Raw genomic sequence first — 21,940 nt, 5'->3', positions numbered from 1 at the left:
AAATCGGGGTGGCCGGCCTGTCTCGGGACTGGCTGGTCTACTATCTTGCTGATAGACACCAGGTGGTAGCCTTGCCGCCCTACAGATCTGACATCAAGAAAGTAGGGCAGGGTGTACCCCAAGGGTCGGCTATCAGCCCTATTTTATTTAATCTGTATCTCCTTCATCTGGTCAGGCTGATTAAGTCTTTTGGTATTGCGGTCATCAATTACGCTGATGACACGCAGCTTATCTTCTCTTTTGAGGGTAGTGATGCTGTGTCTCAGGAGTCTTTCCACTGCTGTATGACGGCCACTGCGGAATGGCTGCGTCAAAACTCTCTGCAATTCAATAGCTCAAAAACTGAGATATTGCATTGTTCCATGGACCACACCCCACGGCCCTTGCCGACGGACTTTTGGCCTACCTCCTCCCAGGGTACCGTCGTGGCGGCAGATTCTGTTCGGAATCTGGGTGTCATGTTTGGATCTAACTTACAGCTGGATGCGTTTGTGAATAAAACAGTGGCTACTTGTATGATGCTGCTTCGCACGTTACGCAAGATCCTTCCCATGCTTCCGGCCCGTGCCCGACCAGAGGTAGTGCGTAGTATCTTCTTAAGAAGGCTTGATTACTGCAACGCACTACTTCTGGGTGCGCCTGAGACCCTGATTGGTAAGCTGCAGCGAATACAGAACATGGCTGCTAAGCTGGCTCTCTCTCTGCTGCGATCTGATTCCTCTTCTCTGTCGCTTATGGACCTTCACTGGTTGCCAATCCACCAGTGCATCTATTTGAAAGCATTATGCTTAGTTTTTAGGGCCCTTCATGGTCAGGGGCCTGTTCCGCTGCAGGAGCTGTTTTCTTGGTATACGCCAGCCAGACCTCTGCGATCCTCGTCGGCATGCCTGGTGGTAGTTTCCAAGATTTTGAGGATTCAGATGGGCGGACGCTATTTTGGATTCAATGCAGCCAAACTGTGGAATTCTTTACCTTTGTCCCTTAGAAGCGTTGGGGAATTTTCCTTTTTTTAAAAAGGATTAAAAACTTATCTTTTTCCTAGGAAAATGTAAACATTGTGGCAGTGTAACATCGCGTATGGTCTTAAAGAGTCAAAGCTCCAAGATACCCTTTGGGTGACAGTTTAGCACTATACAAATACGCGATACATACATACATACTTTGTAAACAATTAGAAAAACATAAACACTACTTTCATTTTAAACAATGCCTTTTTAAAATACAACCTTCCAAATTTACTCTTTAATTTTTGTTCCAAATATTTAATTACTATTTATTCTTTTTTGATGAATGTAGCTAAAATGATGTGGCTGAGGAAGAGTCCCAAAGGATTGCAAGCAGTATTGTATGTTTTTAATATTAATCCATAGAATTGTGTATAGAGTCCAAAAATATATACTTGCCATTACTACAACCCAGCTGCGAAACCCATATCATAAGCAACTTAGTTTCATATTGATTTAACGCTACTGCTTGCCATATTGATGCTTCCATGTTCCTCACTAAATTGTTCCCCTTCTAGGCTGAAAGTCAAAAAGACCTCTAAATTAGACGGGATTCATAGAAATTCAGAGACCAAGTATATTCTGGGTCAAATCAGAAAAAAGCTTGATGTTTTCTTTAGATAGTTTACAGCTGAGAAATTAAATTCATACATTGTAAGGCTGCCAGTAGGCAGTATGGTGTAGAGTAGAAGTCTTCCAGAAAAAATAATGAATGTTGTTCCCAGCATTTGAAGAAAACAAATAGTGGCATGCTCATTTATACTATTGATACTAATAAAACCTTAACATAGCAGTTTTGTCTCTAGGCAGTTTGCACAATGCTTAGAGAGTGAGTTGCACTATGCCTGGACAGGATGATAAACTTGTGTTTATTGATACTGATTTTGGGCAGTGTTTCAATGAACCTTTATCAGGTGAAAAAGGCAGAGCTCTATAAGGCTTTTTTCTGCTCTACTCATACCACATAAGGGAACTATGTAAAAACTACAGCAAGTAAGGGCTTGCTCCCACCATCCACCTGGGAAGAGGTGATCGCCTTGTTCTTGAAGCCCGGCACACCAGATGATCAAAGTAATTCATAATGGCCTTAATAGGTAGATTAGAAGTTCTTACCCTTTTGACTTATGTGGATCCCCACAGAGTCACTAATATTGTGCTGCTCTTTCTCCTAACATATGGATATTACTTGGAAGAAGCATACTGCAAATAGATGCCAATCACCTCTTGCCCTAACAAGATATGGGCTCAATATACAAACTTTTAGTTAAAAGGGGAAGAGTAAACTTCCGACAGTAGGTCTGCGGTAGGTAAATCATGTGAGAGGTGAGTGTTTACAAGTAATTGTATTAATGGAAAGAAGCAGGTAGCTTGTAAATTGTAGTAATGCAGCATTTGTGCGACTCATTGTTTAGCTTTCTGTTGTTCCTTCAGAATCCTTACATTTGCAGAGACATTGGGCTTAAAAAAGAACCCTTAAGTGGGGAAGCATCTAAAAAAAAAAAGAAAAAATACGAATGGTATGATCAACTATTTTGAACTAGGAGGTTGACAGTGGTGTTTGTTTTTCTGAAATTACAAGGTGGAGTCTTAACAATATACTGGTACACAATAATAAATACAATTCTAATTCAGGAGAAAATCAGTATTTGGGAACCAGAATTTCAGCTTTGACTGTGGAGGCACGTTTAGTAAAAGCAGTGATGAAAGAATCTCAGAAAATTAAGGCAATTCACAAATTCTAGAGTAGTGTAAGGAAGAGTGGGAACCCTTGGGCCAATGCATCCATTCCTGTAGTATATAATCTGAACACCCAAAATGGACTGAATGAATTTCTATGTGGAACCTCTGTTTCAAACCCTCTTGCATAGAACAGAAAAAGCAAGTCAATGACTGTAGGAAGCAGGCTTTCTATATAGTGTACCAGAACGAGGTACACTGGGCAGAAAGTCCCTTATTTGGTTTACAGGGGCTTGGTTTAACAATTCCAAAGTGGTATCTTTGTGGCAGTGTGGTCAAACAGCTTTAGGTTTATCATAGGGGAGTGTTGAGCACTTGTACACACAGAATCCAAAAATAAGAGACTCGCTCAAAGAAGAAATTCGAGACCAATTTAGAAAAATAATGCAGATTGTTATATTAATTAGACCCTGAGATCTTTGGGATAAGGTAAGTACTTTTCGAGTTAGTGATTTGCAGAAAATAGTAAAATAGCTGTCAGATTCGAGGCATGAGCCTCGAACGCAGTAATGTTTTCCTATGGGAGAAACATATGTATACTTGGAAACAGTTGTTAGGGTTGTTCTCCTGGACTTAAGGTACTTTGGGACCAAGGACCACAAATTCACCAGCAGTCTGGTTTTACCTGCTCTGGTCAGTCCAGGTGCCGAAGTGCTGGTCGAGTTGGTAGCCTTGAGTGCTACCCGCAAAGCCAATGTAGCAACTTATAACCATTTAAGTCCCGTAAGTGGGGACTTGGGGACAAGTCCGGCTGAAAACCACAGGCACTTGGCTTTCAAGGGTCACTCGTGCTGTAGGACTCCGGTGAAGAGGCGTTTTGTCTGGTGGGTCACTTGCGTTGGAGGCTTTCACTTTTTAGGTCGGCTTGGAGATGGTCGCCCTCTGACGCTCAGAAATCAGATTCATTTACTGGAAACTTGCAGCAGCCAAGTCTTGTGTGGTGCCCAGACACCAACACTGCCAAGACCGATCTACTGACAAGGGACGTCTGCTAAAAGGAGCCCATCATTGAGAGTGGCTGTGTTGCTCTGACTTGTGTCTATCTTATGTGATGTTAAGTTTACAGAGCGCACAAACACCATAAGGTCTCTTGGAGCTACGGTAGTGGAAGCTGCAACTAGCAGCCGACTTAGCCATAAGCTTGTCTCAATTGACAGGTTTTTAAGAAGTTTCTAAATCCCTCATAATTGGCTGATTCAATGTCAGAGGGAATAGTGTTCGAGGAGTGGGGAGCTGTTTCAAAGTCATCCTTGTGCCCTGCACATCCCCATTTTTTGCTTTCTGGTGGTAATTGACTCTGACGGTCCCTGGACTTTGTCTAACCAGGGACAGTGCTATGATTAAAACAGAATTGGAATACAGTGAAAACACCTACATACACTAGGGTACACTATAGGTTAGGGAACCCCTTTGATTGGCATGACCTCTCCTATAAGGCCCTAGTACATAATAGGGAAGAGGGATCGAAAATAATTTTATGTCCTTAGTATATAATAGGGAATGCCAGTTTAGAGGCCCTTTCTGAACTTGCATGTGTGCACTGCCGAGGCCTGAGGTCCATTTAAAAGCAGCCCTGTTTTGCAGGACCACTTCTAACATGTGAATTTTGCCCAAACTTTGCTCTGGTGTTTGGGGAACATAACAATTAATAAACTACAATATTTAGGCCTATTAGGTACCCCCTGGGTCTCATTGAGATGTCCAATGGTAGGTGGGAGGTCAGGTACTTGTAAGGAGGACCCTTATAAAATAGGTTTTATATACCTTTGGTTTTATGAAATTGCACATTTTACTTCCCACATTGTAGTAAAGTGCTTCCCAAAATATACTTTTGTTCTAGAAGCACTGTGGAGTGATGATCTGCAATATTTTTACATATTCTGAACCCTTAAAGTCCCCCCCTAGGTGTTCCAGAAGTGGGGGGTCTTTTAGAAATAGGCAGGGTTATAGCAAAATATGTTTTATAAGCCCTGGTGTTGGGTAAAATTGCCCAGTGCATTTTCCCCATTGCAGATCCCTAGCCACATAGGTTTACATGGCAAGAAGTTATTAATGAATACATCCTGCCCAAGAAACGCAGCAAATGGCATTTAAGGACTCTGTAGAGTGGTATTTCAATATCCAACAATGTTATTGTTAAATTTATCCTAGAATGTACATACATAAATTACATACACAAAGTTTTAAGACGTTCCTGTTTGTAAGCCAACATTCAGCCCTCCAGTGCTCTGCTCTGACTTGCCAGTTAAGTGGATTAGCCAGGCTGCTTTGAAGTGTTAAGTGGGACCTGGGATGAAGAGCCATTCTGGGAGGAGAAGGTTCTGCTGCATAAGAATGCCTGAGCAAGGGGAGGGGGTTGTAAACCATGATCTTCAAAAGAAGGAAGGGACAGGCAGAAGAGCCCAGTTTCATTTAGTCCCCTATTCTCTGCCCCAGCCAGATGGCAGGCTTAAGGAAGGAATGTGCAGAGGCTAGGGGGAGGGAGATTATGGAGTTGAGCCATCCTATCCTGGAGACTGGTTTAGCCTGCTCTTGCCTTGCTGAGACTTCAGCCATATTGAATTTTAGAGCCATAGTGCTCTCTGGAAGACCATTGCGCCATACTTTGGAGGAAATTGTATTTTTAGGGGCCCCTGTTTGGAACAATTTTGAATTTATGATCCAATTTCAGCTCTTTCGTACCCTCTTTGCTCAGGTCACTGGCACACAGACACACTCATTCAAATTATAGATGTTTTTACATATAATATTCAGGGATATTGATGTGTGTTTTCAATAATGTAACAAAGCAGCAGCTCACTGATATTACGGCAAGTAATCTCTGTGACACCCTCCCAGTTCTCATACGTGAGGTCCTGTTTTGATATATGAATGTTGCATGAAACATAAACACAACATTTCTCTGCAAAATGTTTGTAAAAGACTCTCGCACATTACTAACATTAAAATCAATTAAAGGAAACCTGTAATTAAAACAATCTGTTTAAGAATCATTCAAGATCCTTAGGGAAAGACTGCAGAACAGAGGTGGCTCAATCAGAGAGTCCCTTGAAAGGCTGGGCCCTTGGGCCAGAGCTCACTTTGCCCATGCCTTAAAATGTCTGTGACCTCATTGGACAAGAGTGCCCTCCTATGTAAACCCTGTGTGGCACCAGAGAACACTGAATAAGTATCTGAGCGGGGCAGTGCCTTTCAGATCTGCTGCTTGAAACCACAGAAGGGTCCATGCTGAAAGTTTGATTTGCACCAACCAGGCCCTTCACTCTGACTGCGCCTGCTGCACAATCTGGAACTACAGTCCTGTGGATCACACCTGCTTCAAAACGACTAAACAGTGAACCCCCTGCAAGCTACAACGTAACAGAGCTCACCTGGACCATCACCAAGAATCCCCAGCCTAGAGTAACTCCAGTGGATTTGTAAGGGGTTTGTCCAAGTTAATTGTTGGAATTGAAGTCCCAAACTTTCAAGGATCATCTTGGAGCTTCAAAAAAAACTTCAGGTAGAAGGTCCAGAAGTTAGAAGTTTGGAGCAACTTTGAAAAAAAGTTCCATAAGTGGACCGACTCGACCTGTACAGCCAAGCCGGAGACCCTCAACCGCCAGCCGCCTTCCCCTCCAGGTTCGTCCCACTGAAAAGCTCCAGAGGTCCAACTTCCAGAGTTTGACCGGGAGCTGGTCAAAACCCTGGCAGCGAACCCCCACTAAATCTGGCTTGGTGAAGAGCTTAGAGGGACCTTAAGAGAAAAACCATCATAAGCGTTTCTAAGTCAGAACAAAGAAAAGGTGACCACGACTAACAGCGAGAGTCAAGCAGCCCACCTTCAACCATGTGTTGTGCTGGATCTCTGGTTCCCCCGCTGTAAAGCTCCGAAGGTAGGACTTCTATAGGTTTGACCAGGAGCTGGTTACAAGGCAAGCCGGCGAGCCCTCACTTAATCCAGACTGACTGAGAGCTTCTAGGTACCCGGGGAAAAAAAGCTCCAGAAAAGTTTCGAAGTCAGAAGGTAAAAACTTTGATTCAGACCCACCGCGAGTAGAAGCTGCGCAGGGCTCCATCACAGTTGACCTAGCTTTGTCTTTGTCTAGCACAATCAAATGTCGCAATAGGTGCTATAGGTTTCATTGTGCTATATAGTACTAAATCTTAAAATATTCGCATCTCCTGCTCCCTACATTGGATTTTTTTTTGTTTTGGTGTCACTTTAAAGATAAGATTGTTTCCTAATTTTGTAAATTGGTGTTGGGTTTTTATTGTGTTGTGTTCAAATTATTTACTGAAATTGTGTTTTCAAATGCTTTACTTTCCATACCTGTCTCTGTAGTTAAGCCTGCCTGCTGGCAGCCAAGCTACCAAGGGGTGAGCACGGTAATAATTTTCTGAGAACTATTCTGAGCCCTATAATGTGTTAGTGGCCTTATTGCCAGTGTTAGATATATATTTACCACTACTAATATTCCACTTTCCATCAGGAGCCAATACAGAAAATCTGACCTCTCCTAGCCTCTTTCTTATAATTGTACTACGACCTAGAAGTTTGCTTCCAGTTTGATCTAAAAAGTGAGAGTCTCCAACGCAACCGACCCGCTGGACAAAACACCTCTGCACCAGAGCTGCTCCATAGACCGAGTCTGAGCCGAGTGATTGTGTCCCCTTACCCCAGTGACCCTTCAGAGCCAATCCCCCATTGGTTTCAGCCAGACTTGTGTTCACTGACATCACTTTTCTTGCTACAGTTTTATCCATTTACTTTCTCTGTAGCATACGAGGCTACCACTACGAACAACACGTTTGCACCTGGAAACACCATGGCAGGTTCCATCTTATTGTTGGTGATTTTGAGGACCTTGCTCCCTAAATACCTTAAGTCCAGGATATCAACCTTAATAACCGCTTGAAAGCATACCTTTGCCATGTATGTTTCTCCCGTAGGATAACATTACCGCGTTCAAGGCTCATGTTGTTGCGTGCTTATCTAGGTTCCTGATCGATACTGTGACCTTATGCCCCTATCAGGCTATAAATCCATTTATTCCCTATATTGGCATAACCGTTCAAGTGCGATTTTCTGAAAAGTCATCTCTGGCCTCACACGAACAGAGCCACATTCCAGCATGACTCTCTGCTACTTCCTTTGCGACCAATTAGTGCAATGACAGAGCAGCAGTCACTATCTGATATTCCTAGATAACACTCCGAGTTCTTCAACAAGATAAAAACTTAGCAAACCTGGAAATCCCCGCTTGCTATGTTTTGATTAGTAATGGAACTCTAATGAGCAACTGATAACTGTCACTTCCTAGTGACATCTTTAATTGACGTCTTATGTCCAGCAAACTTGCGTCAAACCCGGCACCTGTCAGGTATAAATATTACCAACGTTGCCTTAAGCAATGTGAGCTGTGAGATACGAGCTGTGAGTTCGTTGCCTGTCGCTGCAGCCTGCTATCCTGTGGTGGTGAAGCTGCTGATTACCATTATCGCCGCTACAGCGCGAACTATGGTGCAGTACGCTTAAGGAGCTGAACAGCCGTCCTCTGCGAAGACATCCAGCAGATTCCAGCTGCCCGCGGACGCTGTCACCCCTCCTTCCTCGACGCGCTGAAGAGAAGCCGCTGCCTTTCTCGTGCAGAGAAATCCAGTCCCGGCGCTTCCGGTCTACCCTCGCAGGTGACTGGGATATCGAGAGAGACCCCTGAAGGAGATACCAATCCTCCATCATTCTATTCAGAGGTATGGTGTTGACTAAACCCTTAGACGAGAATTCTTGAAACAAACCTTGGCAAAACCAACTTAACTTAAAGCTACTTACTTACTCCCCTTCTCACGTGTTAGGCTTAGGTCAGGCACACTGGGGTAGGCTTAGTTAGAAGCACCAGTTGAGTACGTTAGCCTAATGTATATATGACTGTATATATGTTTTATTACTTTTAAACCATTGTATGGCTAAGAAACCATATCAATGCTTTTACAGTTCTATTTCGCAATACTTATCTTACTGTACGTACTTTTTATAATAACAATTATTGCAATTGTGGCAATACATTTCTCTTGTACGAGAAGAAAGACTGTTCAATAAATGTTAACCCTTTATTGACTAACGCCCGTCTCTCTATTCTCTACATCTCGTGAAAGTAAACTGCACTAGACTGACTGAGTGAAATACATGTCTATTGTTTCACACGACCCTAGAGATTGACTCTTGATCTGAGGAGCAAAGTTGTCATGTTGCACGGTTGTTGGAAAGCTGAATCCCTTCTTGTCTGTGCCAAGGAAGCTGATCACTTCCTATGCAGAGAAGAAAGTTTCCAGTGACCTCTGAGCTAGTTGGTAACACAACCCAATTAAGTTTAGCATAGTCAGTGGAGGCCTGGAATATAAGCAGTTCCACGTCGATACTACTGTTTATGTTATTCCAATGCGCAGGGCCTAGTGGGAAACTAGGAACTACACTACAATGTCTCAATTCTGACAGCTCCGTATGTTACTCTTTTCTGCACAGTCACTAACCCGAAGCCCTTACCTGATCCCTAAGATCTTGGGGACTACATTTAAAAATGTGCTCTTTCCCTAAATTGGTCTTGAACTTCTTCTTGGAGTGTGTCTTGTTTATTAACTCTGTGCGTACAAGTGCTCAACACTCCCCTGAGAGAAGCCGAAAGCTGCTTGACCACACTACTACAAAGAGCACTTTGGGATTGCTAAATGAAGCCTCTGTACAACAACTAATTACCGCAATATAGAGAGCAGAAATTACAGATATATCTGACTGGGAGTGAGGAAAGCATGAGAGGTTAACCTGGGCAGGAGTTAAATACCCAATAAATGACAATTGTTGCTCACAAAAACACAATTTCTGTGTACCCACAGATGCCTGCATTTTAAATTAATTCAATGATTTTCCTACACTTGAGATAACACAAAATGGAATCTCAGCACTTTTCCACACAATCGGAGTCTCATCAAATTGTTATCAAATTTACATTGAACATAATATAATGTATATTTAAAAAAATACAAATTGCTTTTCAGTGTGTTTCATTTTGCAGTACATTCTGCATTTTATTAGAGAAGATGGATAGAGGTCAGACAGAGAACCAAATGAGTGGTATATATTAAAACTTGGCTGTTTGTATTTTTACGACAAAGATTTGGGTTTAGACATGAAGTTCGCCTCTACAGGTACTGACTATTTTGAATGCCAACTGATATGAATTACCTTTTCCTCTGAAGGTGGTCATCATGCAGAATATGCCACCAGGTTCATGCTAGAGCATACTGATGTATAGTAACTCCTGTTTCTTTGGAGATAGGTGATGTGGGCACTTGTCAAGCAATAGGACTTTATTTGAAAGCACATTAGATAATTCATACTTTGGAATTCGTTTTTTTGTAAAACTCTGTCACTTTTAACATTGACACCTAAATGTTTTTTCCAGCCCGTGTATGAGGATTGGTTCATCGCACTATACAATGTTTTGTATTCTAGTCTTCCAGTTCTTCTTGTTGGCTTGCTCGATCAGGTACGTCACATGAATTGGAGTTTTTGTATTTTCTGCTGTCTACTGCGCAACTAAGTTTAGATGTTAATCCCCATCTTGAATGTTAAGCTTCAATATAATGCATTATTTGTTTCCTTAGATGCAGCAGTAACTTCATCATTGGTCTTATTGGGGAACTACTAAACTCTTCAGCCCACCCAATCATAATTGTATATATGAGAACTGTCTAGTTAAACTATAAGTATTTAATGACATCTTTTGTTTTTAGAGAAGGTCAATTTTCCCAAGTTCCTAGCTGCCAGATATTCTCCCAGCTTATGTTCACTCTTCATTTCTTTAATTTCTCTTTGGTGGGTTTAATCAACCCAAATTCAAGTAATCTTTCCCTGCCTGCTATGTTGGTTTCCTTCTATTTAGTGTGTCATTCTGATCTACAAACCTGTCACTCTTTCCTTATTGCTTTCCTGAACATCTCCTATCCTTCAGGCATACCTCACCTATATCTGGTGTTACCTCTCCACTATTATAAATGTGATTAGTCTTCCTAAGTTAGTCGTATTGCTGTCATATTATACACCTCAGTGATCATTCCCTTAGTTTCACATTTTTCAGTTGACTCCATTTCCACCTTGCTTTTTCTTCACTAATTTTTTGTCACCTCAGTTTGTCATCCTTCTGCAGTACCCTCTTACAATTCTGTTTCACCTGGACCAGCCCCTCTGCCTTTATTTGTTAATAAAATAACCTACTAATATGTCTATGGGATTCACGGATAACCAGAGGAGTATTGTGGTGCTGCTGACATACAACAGTTTATTATAGCTGAATGACTACTTCTTTGAATCTTATTATGTCCTTGTTTGACACGTTTCTTCTATTTCACTGCTGTTGTCTTCAATGTTTCTCTTCCATGCCCATGTGTTGTCATCTCTTAAAGTCTCATTTTACTTTAATGTCTTCTATTCTGCTAATGACTAAGCCACCGGTGAAGAGCTTGGTTTTATTACCGACAGTTAATTGGCCACATTTCCTCAGGCTGATTATGGACAGTACCCCAGGCTCTAGTTTACTATGTTTAAATTAAGTTGCTTACCAGATACCTGGTTGTTGCATTACCCTCCATCAGGGCAGTCTCTTGTCTAGCCTTCTTGAGCTAAGGGGAGATGCAGATGGCACATTTCCTGTATGGTAAAGATCCATACCTCACATATTAGTCACCCACTCTCAAACCAACCCACTGTCGCTCACCTACTGTACATTTTAGACCTTGTTATTCCCTCACTGTAATATATTAAATGTGCAGATTGCATAGGTAAAACTAAACAGGACTCTCTCTGTTGCTGGCCCATCTGATGTGCTGGAGTGATCTGCTGTCTCTGCAGCACTCGTGAATCCGGGACGTCCCCCCCTCCACCCCCCCACACCGACGCGTGGGGAGCTCTTCAAACAGAGCTATGTCTGAGCACTCAGGAGGCCGGGACACCTTCCCAGCTAGAGGGGAGGAGCTTAACCATCGTAAGAAATCATTGCGGTTCCCAGAGCTGTTCTCTGATTGCAGGCACTGGAGTGGAGCACACAGAAGCTCAGGAAGCTTTCCCGGCAGAAGAGGAGGAGCGCAACAAGCAAGAAATATTGTAGCGGAGTCAAGAAATCACGAAGGCAACACTAAGGTACCCGAGACCGCCCGATCTAGCGCTGTACCGCGACTCCCTTCCCCCCTTTCCTTCCCCCTCCCCTGCCGTCTTCAGTGCAAGAGAGACAGACTTGCGAGTGAAATCAGAGCGGCCCCCCCGGACCTCCTCTTGACAATGGATTGAGGGATGCCAGCTCTGATCAGAGACCAAAAGACAATGACTCTTATAACGCGGTGATCCCAAGGAGCTCAGCTGGAATACTCTGAGCTCACCTCCACCCATTGATATGTGCAGAACGAGGCTGGCACATAACGATGCCACGTTGCCAAGCTCATTCTAGGGGTCACTTGCGCTACTCTGACTGAAGGCAAGCAGATTCCCTTCAACCAGATGGCCATAATCTATGAATTCCCACCCATGAACTCAAATTCCTGGATAGGGAAAGATGTCTACTACGTCTACAGATCATACTAAATAGATCAATAGGTTAACAAAGAAAAAGACTTCTTCCCATGAGGTCCTTTAACTGAAATAGACAGAAGACTCTCTTGCTAGCACTGTTCTACCCAGTTAACAGAGCATCCACCTTGGACTGACTCCACTCACAACCTTGTTACACTTTCCCCTAAAGGACAGCACCTTACTTATACATCTTCCCATCTGTCTACCCCAGCAAATCTAGTGTTACCTACACTATGGAGCGCACCGGTAACTTCACCTACTCCATCACTTACCCCCCAAACCTTTCAAAAAAAGCAGCTAAAGGTTTCAAACACAACTTAATCAAATTTTAGCCTGAAACCCCTATCTCTGACCCAGACTTCTCAATGAACAAAGGGCTCATTAAGAATGCCATCATCTTTTACACTAAAAGAAGAGCTCAATGGAGAACACGAAGTATCCTAGCCGCCAAAACGTGTTTCGTCTTTAGTGGTATAAGCCACAGACTTCCTCAGGGCTATTGCTAACTTTATATTTCTAGAATGACGCACAAGTCTCTAAATTATCAATATGATGGAATATAAATATTATTGGATCTGAAGGTTCGTAGAAAAATGGATCAACTCAATGAACAAGTATTCAAAATGACGATAATTTCCAGCGAGCCACGGACGCAGTGTAGTCCGGCATGAATATTCAAACAGTGGCTTCTAGAGACTCCTGCGTCATTCTAGAAATATAACGTTAGCAATAGCCCTGAGGCAGTCTGTGGCTTATACCACTAAAGACGAAACACGTGTTGGCGGCTAGGATTGTTTGTGAAGAACTACAATGCAATAAAGGAAGATAAGAAGACCATCTTGACCGTGATTTAGTAAAGGACTATATGTACTTTTTGCTAAAAGCTCAGGATATACCTTGTATTTTGACTATATATGGTATAGATTTCTCTTTACCTTTGGCTGATGGTGGATGGCCATCACCTTATCCTTAGAGCTACTCCTATTGTGATCTCAAACTTTGTCACAACTCTGCGCAATGTCCACCCAGCCATCCTTTCTACATTGTACTCAATGGAGAAAAGACTTTCTCGCTCTCTTTAAGGTCTCTTTCATGAAGAAAACAGTGCAATGATTTACACTGTCTACCCTACCTTCCCTATTCTCAATGCAGCAGCCACCGTCAATATCGATCATAATGGAATCATCCTCATCCAATCAACCGACCGCAACCTCAATATGATAGATCACATATTTCCACTCAACAAGGAGAGTCATTCCAAAACACCCCTCCTCTCCATCCAATAATATCAAAATTTTCAACTCCCATCCTGATCCCAAAGTAATTCAGGATTTCCAGCTTTCCCCATCTGCTCCGTCATTAACCCTAGACTTCAACAACACCCCACCTAACATCTCACTCCAGCTAATAACCGCTGCACTCCTTAACACTATCAATACACTAACTATCCCCCCCTCACCCTGCACTACCTCCCCCACCCTCATTACTCCCAGCACCTCCCATCGGCCCCACCTATACCCCCACTGATCCTGGCATAGCTGTCTCTGTCCCCTCACCTTGCACTACCTCTCCCTTCGTCCCCCTCACCATCACTCCCAGCACCTCCCATCTGCCCGTCAGCCCCACCTATACCCCTCTGATCCTGGCATAGCAGTCTCTCTGACCCCTCCCCATCCGACTTCCTCACTCCCCCACTCCATTGACATACACACAGAAAGAGCTCTTTTCATGGTCCCCAACCTACCCAAACGACACTAAAGAGGCTGCTACCCCTCCTACTCCCTCAGTCCATCCTTCCTATAAGGACTCTCTCACACCTGACCCCAGACTTCACCAGCCCTTCAGCAAGTCAAATCTGACATCCGAACCCTACACGACCTTATTATACAGCATCCAAGTTCACTCGCAATAAACAGGAATACAGTTCTTTCCCACACTCCAAGAGCTCTAATCGCACCCAACATCAACGTGCAAGCACCCTGGCTCAGGGGTCTCCACGCTAGAGCACAGTTCCGCACCCTAATGCCATATCCCGCCCTATCAGGATGAACCCTCTATCTTCTATAGAATTAGAAGCCCTCTTTCGCTCTTATGAGCTACCTCTCCATCCACACAACGCTGGGCTTCCAGTTATCTAACATACAAACTCCCAAATACAATCTATTCGGATCAACACTTGCAGAGCCTCCAGACACAACTGCAGAGGCATAGTTGAAAATAGCCTCACTAGAATCCCCGTCACAATTGAACCCTCAACAGTATCCAAAAAGACGCGGCTAAATTGTATTCTCCTAAACTGCAGATCGGCATCTAGACATGCAGCCGATATAGCTGACCTACTACTCACTAACGAACCAGACATTCTAATCCTGACGGAAACTTGGTTAAATGAAGCATCTACTCCCATCATGGACATTTTGCTACCACCTAACTATGACATCACCAGACTAAACAGAAAGGACAGGGCAGACGGTGGGATAGCCTGCATACACCAGATCAGCCTAACAGTGACCAACTACAATGCCCCGCTTTATCCTCATGTGAATACCTCTGCTTAAACATCGCCAATAATAACAAACAAATATGCTCTTTACACACTTTCTACCACCCCCCTGGAGATAACCTCACATTCATAGAACACTTCATGGATATTCTAGCGTCAAATGACAGCCAACAAAATAAGCAAATATTCCTGGGGTACTTCAACCTCCACTGGGTTAGATCAGAATGACTATGAGGTAAACAGCCTCAAAGCTTTCCTCGCTGACCTTAATCTTAACCATATATGTAACAGCCCTACACATGACAAAGGCACAATTCTTGATCTAGTAATCTCTGAAGTGGACTCCACACAGCTCGATTTGATCCTCCCCTGCGACTGGTCTAACCATCATGTCATTACATTCCAAGTCTTGGAAACTGTTAAACGACTCCCAACACAACCCTTGAGAACTAAGATCTGGAAGAGAAACCTGAAAAACGTTGGCTCTGGCCTCATAGCATCAGCTACTTCAAACCCTCTATATCCCCCGGAAGACCTAGCCGATGTCCAGGGGCTGACCAATCACTACTTTCACTCCATGAACAACCTACTAGACAAAATAGCCCGCTTCAACTGAAAAGAACTTCCACAAAAGAATCTAAACTTTGGTATGATGTGAGGCTAAATGAAGACAGACGTTCTCTAATTGAACGACGTTGGAGAGCAGCCCCCTCAGCTGACTACCTCAAGCTTCAAAGAATCTCCAGAAATGCTTATTTTAGGAAGATCAGAAAATCTAAAACAGACTTCTTCAGGACTCACTAGACCTAGCCAAGAACCGCCCCAAAAACCTATTCCAAACCAAGAGAGTACCCAGTCTCCCTAATGCTATCCCACTTACTCTACCCAATTGTGATGAATTTGCCTCCTTCTTCGCTTCTAAAACAGAATCTATAAAATCAGATCTACTCAAGGACCTCCTATCCCTCGCAGACATGAAAAATAATTCATCACTGCCCCCGGCTGGTGCCCAAGCTAATGACCTCCCAAAATTCAAACTCAAAAACAACGCAACTTGGTCCCACTTCAACACCCACAGTGAAGATGCCCTATTATAGACGCTAACCTCTCTGAACCCCTCTAATCATTTCACAGACCCGCTCCCGGCTAATTACTTAAAAGACTTCATTCCTCTGTTACTACCCCTTTGGACCAAGATCATAAATAAGTCCCTCCTTCAAGGATCCATTCCAGACATCCTGAAAACAGGTCAGGTTTTCGCCTATCCTAAAGAAAACAGCTGACCACTCGGACCTAAATAACTATCGTCCGATTTCTAACGTACCTATGCTAGCCAAACTCTTGGAAAAATGTGTTAACATACAGCTGAACCGTCACATTGATCAATTCAACCTGCTTAACCAATTTCAATCCGGCTTCCGAGCAGTTCATAATACAGAATCAGCCATGACAAAGGTAATAGACGATGCTCTAAAAATCCTGGGCCAAAACGAAGCCTGTTTACTAATCCTACTCGACCTTTCATCAGCATTTGACACCATCAAACATAGCAACCTGCTAGAACTCCTGAAATACAGAATGGAAATGTCTGGAACTGTATTTAACTGGTTCGCCTCTTTCCTCCAAAATAGATCCCAAAGATTCAAGGTCAACCGATCCCTGTCCAACCCCATGCCAGTCACATTAGGAGTTCCGCAAGGCTCCTCCCTCTCACCCACCCGTTTCAACCTATTTATGGAACCTCTTACCGATCTTCTCAGCCTCGCCAAGATTCACTTCCACATATATGCAGACGACACCCAAATCTACATCGAGATCCACTCAATGACATCAAATCGCTCAACACCACACTTCAAAAAACCCAAACCTGGCTGGCTGAAAACCATTTGAAACTAAACTCCCTTAAAACGGAATTCCTCTTAATCGCTCCCCGTAACAAAACTTCCACTATCCTGGACTAGCTTAATAGCTCTCAAAGGACAACCTCTCATCGTCGACTCAGCAAAATTGCTAGGTGTAACGCTTAACAGTAACCTAAAGATGCAGAAGCATATCAGCGCCTCCACAAAAGGAGCTAACTTCCACTTGAAGACACTGCAAAAACTGAAACCCTTTCTGCCTGCCTACGATTTCAAACCAGCGGTTCAAGCCCTAGTAATCCCTCAAGTGGAATATGGGGCGGTAACCTTATGCGGCCTCCCAAGGTCTTCAACAGGACTGCTAAGAGCCACTATCAACTCGGAGACTCATCACGGGTTCAAAGAGAAACTCTCACATATCTCCAGAACTAAGAGCTCTCAAGTGGCTACCGTTTGAAGCTAGAATTCATCTGAAAATCGCTTGTATGACACACAAGGCCCTACACCACAACTCCCCGCACTATCTAGCTCAGAAACTGGTGCTCTCTGTGGGCATCAGAGCCTCCAGGAGTGCCAAGACTCTTCTTTTAAAACCACAACGATTTGCCAAGAAAAAAACCTATAACCGATCCTTCTCTGGTATGGCTCCTAGGATCTGGAACGATTTGCCTATTGAAACAAGAATGAACCCTTCCACTGCCTCCTTCAAAAAAGAAGTGAAAGCGATCCTGATGGCTAAATTCACTTGAACTCTGACTGTTTACTGTATTTTATTACTAGTTCTGTTCTTGTGCTCCATAATCGTCCTTTGTTTTTGCACTAGCTTAGTTTTACGATTATGAGCTTTTTATACCTATTTCACCTATATCTTTGTATACTATATCTTGCTTTCTGCATATGACTTGTAAAGCGCTCTGATACTTGAAAGGGTCTTATTCGCGCTATATAAAACCTTAAAAATAAAAATGATAATTCACCCTAGGAGACCTAGCAGAACTCTAATTATTTGAGTCCTCTTAAGCACCCACTTAGACCTCATCTACAAATCTACAGGTACTAGAAAGGATGTAACTGAATCTCTGACCTCATCAGCTCTGCCTCCTATACACTCGCTCACACTCACTCTCTCACACACTCTCTCACTCTCTCTCACACACACACACACTCTCTCTCACACACACTCTTGCACACACTCTCTTGCACACACTCTCTTGCACACACTCTCTTGCACACACTCTCTTGCACACACTCTCTTGCACACACTCTCGCACACACTCTCTCGCACACACTCTCTCGCACACACTCTCTCGCACACACTCTCGCGCACACACTCTCGCGCACACACTCTCGCGCACACACTCTCGCGCACACACTCTCGCGCACACACTCTCGCGCACACACTCTCGCGCACACACTCTCGCGCACACACTCTCGCGCACACACTCTCGCGCACACACTCTCGCGCACACACTCTCGCGCACACACTCTCGCGCGCACACTCTCGCGCGCACACACTCGCGCGCACACACTCTCGCGCACACACTCTCGCGCACACACTCTCGCGCACACACTCTCGCGCGCACACACTCTCGCGCACACACTCTCGCGCACACACTCTCGCGCACACACTCTCGCGCACACACTCTCGCGCACACACTCTCGCGCACACACTCTCGCGCACACACTCTCGCGCACACACTCTCGCGCACACACACTCTCGCGCACACACACTCTCGCGCACACACTCTCGCGCACACACTCTCGCGCACACACTCTCGCACACACTCACTCACAAAGATGCAGAAACTAAGAAATGGAAAGACTCCTTCAACACTCTCCTCATATTCTTGGTCATCTGTTAAAATGTTACCAAACCTACAAAAGTGTGACTCGCCTTCTAACGCAGCGCACTGACAGCCGAATTGTACAGGCCTCCGCTAGCAGGAATAAACCTACTTCTTTTGCCACTACCCCCTGAGGCAGAGTTGATAAAAACAGAGTCATTTGGGAAGAGTGTATTCATCTGCTAGCCTCGTTCTCAGGTCAGTCAGATCAAGCTGTTTGCTGGGGAGGTACTCCCATCCATTATGGAATTCAGTGGCTAAGATTCTACCACCAGTTCTGGAGAAATTATCGGCTCAATTTGGCACAGACCATTCAAATGGCTAGGGCATGACAGACTGCTTGGACAGAACAGTCAGCATAAGTGTGGTGCTCTGGAGGCACGCAGGGAAGAGATCAGTGGGCTTCTTGGGTGACATTCAGGCATCATTCATTGATACGTTTTTTGACAGTTCTCACCTCTTTGGCAATAAAGATTGCACCCTGGAGTGCCTTACAGAGAGTAAAGTTACTGCATGCAGTCCTTCCACGCTGGCAAGGCCTAACATCAGCAATTTAGCTCCTTTCAAGGCATCGTTAGGGGTTTCGTCTAGAATAAACATCCGGGCCCACCACCACCGCAAGACAGCCCAGTCCTTTCGGAGTTGAGTGGCAGACAGTATACTGACCTGCATGGGCAATGAGCAATCTCGTCCCAGTCCTTCTGGCAGCAGCCTCAGTCACATTAGTTTGTCCTTGGCTGTACATGACCATCATGTGGGAGGCAGGATCACTCATTGTCTCCACCAGTGACAAACCATAATATCGGACAGGCTGGTCCTGGAGATAAAACAGGGCTTCGCCCTGCCATTCTTTTCTGCATACCCCCATTACACCTTCATCAGAGCAGCTTTTAGGGGCCCAGTTGCCCATTTTGCATCAGGAAAATCAGGCTCTTTTGGAGAAAGGAGCCATAGAGCGGGTTCTGTCCTTGGAGTTCGGAACTGGGTGCTACTTTCCAGTGCCAAAAAGGGCAGATGTCTTCCTCCACTAAATTAGTTCTTTGACCCCACGATTCCATTCTGTGGAAGGGCAAATTCAAGATGCTCATGCTGGCTTAATTTCTGTCCGCCCTGGATTCAGGTGACTGGAGTGTGGTGTTGCACCTGCAGGGTGCCTATTTTCATATCCCCGTCTTGCAGGCCCAGAGAGGTTACCTGTGGCTCAAGATCAGCATGAAGCATTTTTAGTTTGCAGTGCTTCTATTTGTTCATTGGGTGAAAGAGATGGTGATGGTCACAGCACACCTTCGGATGTCACCAGTTTTCCCATAACTCGAAGACTGGCTTTTAAAGGAGCTCGCCACAGTGAGTCATAGACCACCTCCAGATGACGGTGAACCTCCTCATATTATTTGAGTTCACGAACAACAAGCTGAAGTCACAGCTGACTCCTCCACAGAAGCTCCCTTTCATCAGAGCCAAAATGGATACAGTACATTTTCGAGCCTTCCCTCTGGGATAACCCTGGGCGTAGTGAGCGTAGTGGGGCTACGCAAAGCTACGCAAAGTGGGCGAGAAACTACGCCCAACTGCGCACTTCGCGTAGCCAGACTACGCACCGCATGCCCCCCTCCCGAACATAACTAATTGTTAAGAAATGGGCACATAAAAATAATTAAGACACTTGCGCGGCGTCCCGGGGCTCCCTCTGCTCGTTCACGCCGCCGTCTGCTAACCAATGCATGGAGGCGGGTGGCGGGCAACTTCGCTACGCCCAAGGAGTGGGCGTAGTGTTGCCTGCTTCGCCTACTTTGCAAAGGGCGAAGTAGGCAACACTACGCCCACTTCGTGGGTGTAGCGAAGTTGCCCGCCCAGGGTTACTCTGGGACATGTTCAGAACATTTAAGCTAAGATCCCAATGTTTCAGCCTCTGTCCTCGGTCTCATGAGGATTGATCAGAGGCTTCTTTGACTTACTGGATTCCTGTATCCTGCTCATGACCATGCCGAGTGGCATATGCGGGCTCTGCAGTGGGAGCTGCAGTCTCAGTGGGCCCAGGATCAAAGGTACCTGTCTGACTCCATCCAGGTTTCACAGGAGACAGCAAAAAATCTACAGTGATAGCTGTTTGATTGGGATTGGTGCAGTAGCAGATCCTTTTTCTCTATCCCACTTAGAGCTGATGGTGGTGACAGATGCATCACTGCTTGCTTGGGGAGTTCATCTGGGAGAGGTGGAGATCAGAGAACTCTTGCCTCCGGTCGAGACCCAACTGTACATTGATTTGTTGTGGCAGTGGACCATTAATTTGGCACTGAAATCCTTGCTTCCATCCTTTAGGGGAAGGCTGGGTGATGTCCTTATGGACAACACCACTGCAATGTGATCCTGATACAATTGGGTTGAGATTGGAGCCTGTGCCATATTGCCCTGCGCCTCTGGACCAAGCTGTATCCTTAGACCACCAGATCCCCAAAAAATTGTCCCGACCGAAGCGGGTGCAGTCTCACCCCTGGTACACTGAGATGCTAGCCTTGGAAAGAAAACGCTGTAAGGTTCTAGAACGCGCCTGGAGGCGCTCCTATGACATTTCAGCAAAGAATAGCTAGAGGTCTGCCACCAAAGCCTATCATAAACATATTTGTGAAACTAAGGCAGCGTACTACTCAGATTTGATTAATTCCAGTCACAACCCCTCCAAAACCATCTTTTCTCTGATGAAAGATCTGACCAAATCCCCTGAGGGAACCAGTAATTTAATTGCCTCTAATTCACAGTGTGAAGACTTAGCTACTTTCTTTACTAATAAAATCCAGGCGATCTATATCTCGCTGGAATCTAGAAAGTCTCCCCTCACCTCCGATTCAGTAACCCCCCCTCCCGCTTCCTTTGTCCCTCTACATACTCTCCCTCCTACTCATACAATAATCTTGATTCCTTGACCACTAAGGTTAAAACTAGCTCTCCTGATGACCCTGTTAAACCCAACATCTCCCGGCTTCTTCAGGACTCCATTCTGAAAGAAGGACTGGTTCTGATTAATAGATCTCTCCAGTCCTCTATCATTCCTAGGTCCTGGAAGCATGCTAAAGTTGTTCCCCTGCTGAAGAAGCCTTACCTTGACTCTTCGCGCCCTGAAAACTGTAGACCAATCTCCCTCCTACCCTTCCTGGCCAAGATCATGGAAGCTCATGTGAACGCCATCCTGACTGACCACCTGGTTTCCAATAGCATCCTGGATGACTCCCAAAATGGCTTTCGGGCTAATCACAGCACGGAGTCAGCCCTTCTGGCCATCTCGGAACATCTTAGAGCCGCACAAGATCTAGGAAACGCCTCTGCCCTGATCCTGCTGTATTTGAGTGCGGCGATTGACACGGTCTCTCAAGAGATGCTGCTCAAGCGTCTCGGGGAGA

The 21,940-nt window shown here is 44.7% G+C and overlaps 1 protein-coding gene across 1 annotated transcript in view; it reads left to right on the top strand.

Annotated features, from left to right (window-relative positions):
• Window positions 1-21,940, top strand: part of ATP8B1 (ATPase phospholipid transporting 8B1) — a 496,708-nt gene that overhangs the window by 424,198 nt on the left and 50,570 nt on the right. Inside the window, exon 24 of the mRNA XM_086960445.1 lies at window positions 10,181-10,264. Within this exon, the coding sequence (XP_086816571.1) occupies window positions 10,181-10,264 (84 nt within the window). The remainder of the gene's footprint in view (window positions 1-10,180; window positions 10,265-21,940) is intronic.

Source organism: Lissotriton vulgaris, chromosome 3_1 (assembly GCF_964263255.1).
Source record: "Lissotriton vulgaris chromosome 3_1, aLisVul1.2, whole genome shotgun sequence".
Classification (NCBI taxonomy): domain Eukaryota; kingdom Metazoa; phylum Chordata; class Amphibia; order Caudata; family Salamandridae; genus Lissotriton; species Lissotriton vulgaris.
This window is presented reverse-complemented; position numbering and strand designations above follow the sequence as displayed.